Here is a 9,452-nt window from a genome sequence, read left to right as displayed (position 1 = left end):
CCAGCAGTTAGCGTAATGGCTATGTCGCTGGACTCCCACGTAGTCCACAGCAGTTCGCATCCCAGACCCGGTGGCTTAAAACTTACGCTGGGCGCATGAGCATGCGTTCCCAAGATCCTGAGAGGAGAATGGAGGAGAAGAGATTGCAGCGTGAGTATCCTCCCTGGGGGGTGATTTCTCGCTTTCTGTCTCAATGTCTCTCTCTGGCGAGTGCACGCACCCTTTAGTGAAAACCTCTCCAAAAAAAAAAAAAAACAAACTTGCTGTGTCTCAGTTTCCTTGTTTGATAAATGGGGATGATAATCTCTACCTAGTTGAGAGGATGGGCAAGATGGTGTATATAAGGCACGTAGTAGTCATTCAGTTCCTGGAACAGCAGTATTCAGCTTTGGTTGTCCTTATCCATTCCCTGCCTGCCCTGCTCTTTCCTGCCTCTGCTTTTGTGCTTGCTGTTCCTTCTGCCTTGAATTCCCTTAGTCTCCTTTCCTGGTAAGCTCCTGCTTATCCTGCGGAGACCCATCTTAGGGTACAGTGGTAATGCATGATGCTCTGCAAGGCGGACCCATGTGGGAAGGTTCTGGGTTTTATCTGGAGACCTCACCGTGTACACCAGGCGTGCACGTGCCCGTGACCCAGCTGGCTAGAGCTGGAGGTGGATCGTGGCACCAAGACCCTTTGGGCGTTCTCTCTCTCGCTCTCGCACTCTCGCTCCCTCTGTCTCTCTTGCTGGAGCAAGATCAATGGAGGAAATAAATAAGAAGAGCACCTCAGTGGTTCTCTATTATGTCTTTCCTGACCTTCCAAAATAAGTTAGTTGCCTGTACCTTTGTGTCCTGTTGTATTTTCTGTTACTTCCTGTAATGCACTGAGCACATTATGTACTTCTGTGTTTACATGTTTGTCTTCCCAGCTGGGCTGAGCCCAAGTTCAAGGCCTTGTGTAATCAGGTTTGTAGCCCTAACATTCAACCACAGGGCCTTACTCCTGGTGAGTGTTCAAGAAGTGGTTATGGGACCAGCAGTTGGCGTAATGGCTATGTCACTGGACTCCCATGTAGTTGACTGTGGTTCGAATCCCAGACCTGGTGACTAAAACTCATGCCGGGTGCGTGTGCGTGCATGCCTAAGATCCCAAGAGGAGAAAAGAGGAAAATGGATTGTGGTGTGGCTATCCCCCCCTGAGGAGTGATTTCTCACTTTCTGTCGCTCTGGCGAGGGCACGCGTCTTATAGCAAAACCCTCTCCAAAAAAAAAAAAAAAAAGAAGTGGTTATTTAGTGTCTTGGTGGCCTCAGCTTACATTCCCTGGTGCTGGACTTGTTCTCTGAAGCAGCATAGAATAAGCCATTTATAGGGAGCAGCAGTTAGCGTAATGGCTGTGTCGCTGGACTCCCATGTAGTTGACCGTGGTTTGCGTCCTGGACTCGGTGGCTTAAAACTCACACCGGACACGTGTGCGTGCATGCCCAAGATCCTGAGAGGAGAATGGAGGAGTAAGGATTGTGGCGTGGCCATCCTCCCTGGGCGGTGATTTCTTACTTTCTGTCTCTCTCCTGCCTGGTGAGCGCGTGCCCTATAGCAAATACCTCTCTAAAAAAAAAAAAAAAAAAAAAAAAAAAGAATAAGCCATTTATTTATTTTTTTGTGTTTGTCTTTTAGTTTTGCTATAGAGTACATGTGCTTGCCAGAGAGAGAGAGAGAGAGAGAGAGAGAGATTGCCCCCCAGGGGGATAGCCACAATCCTTTCTCCCCCAGTCTCTTGGGTTTTGGACATGCATGCACATGAGCCTGGCATGATTTTCAAACTGCTGGGTCCAGGACTCAAACCACGTAGTCGGCTGTGTGGGGTCCAGTGCCTTTCCCACTAGATTCTGGGATTGGCAGGAGATGGATGAATACTGCTAGCCCACCCCTCCCCTAACACCAGAGGGTCATAGAGGGTCTCGGGCCAGGTAGAAGTGGGTGTCATCAGGGTTGATCAGATCTGTTGGTACCTGCTACGTGGAGTGCAGTGGTGAGAGTTCTGAGCCCGGGGCCAGGGTGCCATGACGGACTAGTGATATCACTCATGGTCTGAGGCCTGGAGGCCATGGTCTAAAAACCAGGACGCATGCCAGTTACTTCCATGGCCGATCCGAGACTTCCCAGCCTCCTGGCCCTGTTGCCATCGTCTCTCACCTAGACGGTCTCATGGCTTCCACCTCATCTGCCCGCAGTAACTCGGATTCCCTTCCTTCCCTTCCCGTTTGTACTCCTAATGGCTGCCAGAGTGGCCTTTTAAAAATACACATCTGGAGGGGCCGGAAGGTGGCGTGGTGGGTAAAGGCGTTCCCCATGACTGACCGCAGTTTGAGCCCTGGACCTGGTGGCTTGCTTTCTCACTTTCTCTCTCTCTCACTCTCTTACTCTGCCTCTCTCTGGTCAAATTAAAATAAATAAGTAAAATTCAATAAAATCATTTTTTTTTTTTTTAAAGAAAGATGTATCTAAAAAGATCCTGCCCTGGCTTCCAGTTCTCTTATGATAAAGGCCAGACCCTCTGCACGGGCTGCCTCTGGCCCTCTCACCAGCACAGGGTAACAGCCTATGCTCCTGCAGGCCCTGGGATGCCACTAGCTTAAAAAATCAGCCTGGTGCATGTGCATGAGTGCTCCAGACCCCCACAGGATGGAGAAGGGATTGCGTTATGGCCACGTCCCATGGAGGAGTGCTTTCTCCCTCACTCTCTGTCTCTGGCAAGTGCATGTGCCCTTTGGCAATGAAAAAAAAAGTAATATTTATCTTCAAACAGCCTCAGCACCATCTCCACCTGTGCTGCGAGGACGGCCTTTGCACGCGCTGCTTCCTGTTAGAACGCCGTTTCCTTCTGTCTAGGGAGTACCTGGACAGCCTTCACTTCTCAGCGCAAGCGTCAGCTCAATTAGACTCATTCCTTCGGCGCTCTTACCTCATACGTAATTTTACGCTGATCTGTGACTGACTGGTATACCTCCCTCCCTCATTAGACATAGCTCCAGGGAGTAACTGCATTTTTTTTTTTTTCTCCTTTTAATTTGTTGTAGAGGTGTGCACTCTCCAGAGGGGAGGGGGAGCGAGAAAGCAAGGGAGATGGCCATGCTGCAGGCCCTTTTCCTTCATTCTCCTCTCGGAATTTTGGGTACACATGCACACGTGCCTGGAGTGTTTTTTAAGCTGCTGGGTCTGCGACTTGAATTGCACCATTGGCCACGTGGGATCTTGTGCCTTAACCACCATGCCACCAGGCTGGCCAGGAACTGAATCTTTAACATCACCATTGCATCTCTAGTGCCTACAAATAAACTTGGTAGTGTTCCATAAATATTTTTCAAATGAGTAAACGCTCTTTAGGAGCTATTAAGTAAATATGATTTCTGGGGCTGGCTGGCGGTGTGGTGATTAGTAAGGCTCTGGGTTCCACGTGGCTGACCACTTTCTCTCTCTGTCTCTTTTTCTGTCTCTCTCCCCATGCCCATCTCTCTTTGGTGAACGCACGTGCCCTCTAGCAACTAAAAGAAAGAAGATTTATGTTTAACTATTTAAAGTTCAAGAAGAACTTAGAAAATATAAATTCATGGATCAGTAAAATGTCAAGCAAATCTGCCAGGAAAAAAATTAAAATACAAGTGGGCCATATTTGGCTTACTTGGCTTCAGAAAAGATGTGGGCAAGAACAGGGCCAAGAAGGCAAAACGTTGCAGGAAAGAAAAGTGTGAGAAGAGAAAACATATATATTTTTCTAAGATTTATTTATTGGGACCAGCAGGTGGTATGGTGGTTAATGAGCTGGACAGACAGACAGACACTGGGACATGGCCTCACCACAATCCTTTGCTTCCATTTCTCCATCCCATTAGGATTTGGGGCATGCACACACATTCTTCCAGCTTGTTTTTCAAGCTTCAAGGACCTGGTTTCAAATTTGAATTCATTGGCCATGTGGGCTTCAGTTTTTTGTTTTTTTTTTTTTTTTTTGAGAGGTTTTTGCTATAGGGCGCGTGTGCTTGCCAGACAGACAGAGAGAGACAGCGAGAAAGCGAGAAATCACCCCCCCCTGGGGGATGGCCACGCCGCAGTCCCGTCTCCTCCATTCTTCTTTCGGGATCTTGGGCACGCATGCACATGCGCCCGGCGTGAGTTTTAAGCCACCAGGTCCGGGATGCGAACTGTGGTCAACTATATGGGAGTCCAGTGACATAGCCATTACGCTAACTGCTGCTCCCTGGGCTTTAGCTTCTTTAACCACTAGGCTAGGGAGCTGGTCCAAGATCATTATGTATAAAACCTTTTAGATTTTTTTTTTTGTGTGTGTGTCATAAGGACAGAGATTGTCCCTATCCCATGCTTTCTGAGGATGACATGTACTGAGGGGTAGGTGTCATTTTTTCAGATTCTCCAAGATAGCCGACATGTGTCACATATGGAGAATGCGCTTGGTGAATGCATGTCCAGACAGCTGATCAGGCACTATGGAGTCCTCCCTGCTCACAGATCCTTTCCTCTTCTCCTTCTCTTTTCTCCCTAGCTAAGAGGATTCATGATTCAGGTGACATGTTAAGCCACCAGGCTGTGGGCTGCACCTGCTGCCCCGGTTTCTGGTCTTTATCTGCTCCGCCTTTTCGGATCAGCAGCCATCAGGCCCTCCTGTCTTGGGGTGTAGAGGTCCGAGCATTATGTCTGCAGGTTGTTCTGGGTTCTTCTGGGGTCAGGAGTGGATTCTCATTTCAGCTTGTCCATTGCAGAGAAGAGTAATTTTTCCTTTGGTCCTTTCTTCCTGGTTGGAGGTGGTGTGGAGAGGCCAGGGTCTGGCCTCCTAAGAGTATGAGAGCTGATGGCTGTGAGTCCTAAGGCGGTGACACAGGATATTTTGGGATAGCTAGGCCCAACCCCAGTGCTGAATTCAGGACCATGAGATGACCAGGTTCTTGTCCCATACTCACAAAGAATTAGAGACGTGAGCACAGAGAGTGGATAGCAAAGCAGAATTTATTAAGAGAGGGAAGGGAGAACAGAAGTCCTAAACAGGGAAGTGTCCTGAAAGTACTGCGGAAGAGGAACTGAGGCAGGGGTTTTTGTCTAGGCTGAGCAATGGGCTGACTCTCTGATAAGGAAGTGGGCTTTAGAGAATAGTTACATGGTATCTGTGTGATTTATTACCCCATCTATGTGGGGCCAGCAGGTCCTATCATCTGCCCTTTTTGTTAGAATGTAGTTAGCAAATAGAAACAGTTGCCCTTAGATATAGCTGTTCAGAGCCCTCATGTAGTCACTCTTAAAATGTAGCCATTGTGACTCCATCTTGGGAAAAGCTTACTGTGGGTCTGTCTTGGACTTTGTCCCTAGCTAGGTGCTATGTCCCATCTATTGGGTTGCTGGAAAATTTATGACTTCTTTTTTTTTTTTTTTGGCCTTAGGGTGCATGCACGCTCTGGGAAGAAAGAGAGAGAGAGAGAGAGAGAGAGAGAGAGAGAGAGAGAGAGAGAGAGAGAGAGAGAGAGAGAGAGAGAGAGAGACAGAGAGAGAGAGAGAGAGAGTGAGAGAATGAATGAGATAAAGTCAGAGACAGTGAGAGGGAGAGTGAGAGGGAGAAATCCTCCTCCTGCCCCAGGAAGGCCACTCCACAATCCCCTCTCTTCCATTCTCCCTCTGGAATCTTGGGCACGCATTTACATGCACCTGGCGTGATTTTCAAGCCACTGGGTCTGTGACTCAAGCTGAGGTCGGCCATGTGGGAGGCCAGCAATGTAACTGCTAGCCATCTGCTGGCCCCTGTGCCAAACTGTATCATGACTTTCCGACAACCCATTATCTCCTGGCTGAGCAGGAGCCCTCTTTTGGCCATCTCTTAGCTGTCACGGCACAGAGAGGGCCATCATGGCAGCTTTCCGTGGGCACTCGTGCCAGGCCAGATTGTGACCTCCTTTTTGATGGCAGGGCCTTGGTGCTTGGAGAGAGCCATTGCCTGCTGCTGCTCCAGAGGGAACTGTGACAACTCTGAGTAAGGGGGAATTGGGAGTGGTCAGGACCTGCTGCTCTAGTCTCCGTGGTCACAGCTGGTATGGCTGACCCCACTCCTGTTGGGGACACTCTGAGCAGGCCTGGCCACAGCAACCATTATGTGAGGTCTCTGCGTCATCAGGTTTCAACATGGGAGCTGCCGTGGGAAAGCTGGTGGGACCCGAGGTCTTGCGGTTGTGTTGGGAGTAGGGGTGGGGAGTGGGGAGCAGCTCCAGAACTGCACCTGCTCATGAGTTAAAGAACTCGGCACCACCGGCCTGGAGCTGGGGACCTCCGTGGACTCCGTGGCAGCCCATAAGGGCTGCAGTAATAGAAGCAGCAGGCGGCTGGCTTAAACACAGCAGCAGACTCTCGTCATGGAGGCTAGAGGTCCTGGTCAGATGCAGTACGGGCTCCTAGCTGACTTCTCGCTGCATCCTCACGTGGCAGAGACGAGGCCTCTTGTCTCTCTTCCTCTTCTTACTAAGGACTCTAGTCCTATCAGGGCAGCGCCCTCCCCTTGGGGCCTTGTCTATGGGGTCATCGGGAAAGTCATGATGCCATTTTTACATGGGGAACAGACAAATGCGTTGTGACTTTCCTGATGACCCCATAGCGTTGGACATGCGTACTTGCCAGAGAGAAGACGGAGAGACAGACAGAGAGGGAAAGCACCCCCTAATGGGGCATGGTCACATTGCAGTCCCTCCTCCATTTCTCTATCCTGCTGGGATTTTGGGCATGCACACATGTACACCTGGTGTATTTTTCAAGCCACTGGGGCCAGGATTTGAACCACTCAGTCAGCCATGTGGTACCTGAGTCCCTTAACCGCTAGGCCATGGGCTGGCCCTCATTTTTTCTTTTCTTTCTTTCTTCTTTCTTTCTTTCTTTCTTTCTTTCTTTCTTTCTTTCTTTCTTTTTCTTTCTTTCTTTCTTCCTTTCTTTCTTTTTTAAGAGAGAAATTTTTTTTTGCTATAGGGCACATGTGCTCACCAGAAAGAGAGACAGAAAGTGAGAAATTACCCCCTAGGGGGGATGACCATGCCGCAATCCTTTCTCCTCCATTCTCTTCTCTGGATCTTAGGTGTGCATGCACATGCACTGGGTTTGAGTCTAAGCTGCTGGGTCTGGGGCTTGAACTGTGGTTGACTACATGGGAGTCCAGCGACGTAACCATTACGCCATCTGCTGGTCCCTGGACTCATTTATTAATCACCTTCTAAAGGCCCTTTCTCCAGATACAGTTACACTGTGGTTAGGCCGTCAGCACATGAAGTTTGGAGGGACGCAGTCTAGTCCATCGCATTCCTTTCCTCTCTTTCCCCACCTTGTCATTGTCCTTTTCAGCTTAACATCATGGTGTCTATCTGTCTGTCTCTTCTTTCCATTCCACCTAGATTAAGCCCTCATCGCTGGATTTTCCCGACACCAGCCTCTCATTTCTCCAGGCCGGCCATGCCAGATCTGCCAGAGTTCTCATCCTAAAAAAAAAGGTCACCCTGTGCCACTTTCTTTCACCAAAGCCCCAATGACTCCCCTTTGCAGGGTGGAGGCTCTTCAGCGTGGTCTGCCAGGCTCTCAGTGCCAGCCCCTGCTGTGGGTGCCGTCATCCTGACCCCAGAACCCCTCATCTAGATGCGCTGCCCTGTCTGTGATGTCTCCTCCACCGTCGGCGTCTTGTCAGCCTTCCTCCCTGCTCGGGGGGAGCGGGCCGCTCTGTGCTGGAGCTCACTGAGCAGGCGTCTTCCCCTCTGCCTTCTGCTGCTGTCGAGGTGTGTGCTCCCTCCCCGGGTTGTAAGCTCCCCAGGGGCGCTGTTGGCTGTAAACAGTTGGGGACATGCAAGGGGGACGTGCACGGAGACGGCGCAGGTGTGCACTGGGGCGTGCTGGCCTGTGCGGGACTCTGCTGCTGGTTATTGAGCTGTCATGAGGGTTTCCTAGCTCAGTGCCTTTGGTTCATTCTTCGTTTCGATGCGGGGCATGGGGTATGAAGTCAGGCTCCTGAGCACCAGGCATGCAGAGCTTCCCATGTTCTACCACGTGTTCAGTCATCCCTGGGAGGCGCGTCTCAGGCACTTTCCAGAAGCAGAGCTGCGAGGCCCGAGTTCTGAGCTGCTGGTCCCACCCTCTCTACCCACAGTGCCTGGACAGTCCCCAGCCATGTTGATGGGGACTGGTCTGCTCCATGACCCAGCTCCGGCTTTTCTCCTACATTGGGTCACATTTTTCTCTTCGGCAGGGGGTCTCTGGGATCTAGGTGTTCAAGCCCAGACCGATCATGGCCGGAAGACCCATCTGCATCGGAGACCAGCTGGTTCTGGAAGAAGATTACGATGAGACCTACATTCCCAGTGAGCAAGGTAGGAGGCCTGCGCAGAGCCTTTGGGGCTTTGTGTTAGTCCTTTGAGGGTGGGTATTGAGGCTGCCTTGTTTTTATTCTTCAATGCAAAGTATGGTGCGTGCACAGAGCTGCTTAGTGTATTCGGGTTAGGTCAGGGGTTGGCTAACTGTAGCCCATGGGCCTATCTCGGTCCTGTGCCTGTTTTTGTAAATAAAGTTTTATTGGAAAACAGTCATGCTTTCTTGTTCACGTGTTGTCTGGTTGCTTTCGTGCCACAGAGGTGGAGTTGAGTTGTGTGACCCACTAAACCTACAATATTGGTGCTGGGCAGGTGGCATGGTGGTTAAGGGCACTGGACTCCCACCTGGCCGACCACGGTTTGAATCCTACACCCGGCAGTTTGCTTTCTCTTTCTCTCTCTCTCTCTCTTTCACTCTCTGTCCCTCTCTGATCAAATTAAAAGATAAATAGGTAAAATAATTATTTAAAAAAAACCTACAATATTTACTGTCTGCCTTTTTATAAAAGAAGTTTGCAAACTCTGGGTTAGATCAATGGTGGCTTTTAAATGAAAATGTAGTTGGGTATGTAATAAAATATGGTGTGCTCTGAGTTCAGGGGAAACTCAATTTCTTTTCTTTTCTTTTTTGTTTGTTTGCTATAGGGTGCGCGTGGTCACCAGAGAGAGACAGAGAGGGAAAGTGAGAATTCCTTCCCCGGGGGGATGGCCATGCTGCAATCCTTTCTCTTCCACTCTCTTCTCTGGATTTTGGGCACACACGCACATGCGCCTAGCATGATTTTCAAGCTGGTGGTTTCAGGACTTGAACCGTGCAATCTGCCATGTGGGATCCATACCGCCTACTGGTCCCCTCATGTTCATTTACTTCCTTCATTGTGCCTATCAAAAGCTTTTCTTTGTGTATATGTTTATTTTTTTTAGGAATGCAAGCTCTGTGAGGGCAGCAGTAGTTTCTCTTAGGCATGGCTCATAGCGACAGGAGATGCCCGGGTAGTATCTGGGAAATCCGGGAGTAAATTAGTTCCTGGGCACCAAGCTCCAGCTGGTCCTTTGAAAGAGTGCTTTTTCTTTCC

The 9,452-nt window shown here is 49.7% G+C and overlaps 1 protein-coding gene across 1 annotated transcript in view; it reads left to right on the top strand.

The window, feature by feature from the left end:
* The window catches only part of CEP164 (centrosomal protein 164), a gene marked incomplete in the record, with an annotated part of 82,259 nt that overhangs the window by 3,204 nt on the left and 69,603 nt on the right, over nt 1-9,452 (top strand). The window contains 2 exon segments of the mRNA XM_027765688.1: nt 7,562-7,788; nt 8,256-8,376. Coding sequence (XP_027621489.1) covers nt 8,295-8,376 — 82 coding nt within the window.

Source organism: Tupaia chinensis, unplaced genomic scaffold, assembly GCF_000334495.1.
Source record: "Tupaia chinensis unplaced genomic scaffold, TupChi_1.0 Scaffold139431_1, whole genome shotgun sequence".
Classification (NCBI taxonomy): domain Eukaryota; kingdom Metazoa; phylum Chordata; class Mammalia; order Scandentia; family Tupaiidae; genus Tupaia; species Tupaia belangeri.
Note: the sequence above shows the minus strand (reverse complement) of the source record. Positions and strands in the feature narration are given on the sequence as shown.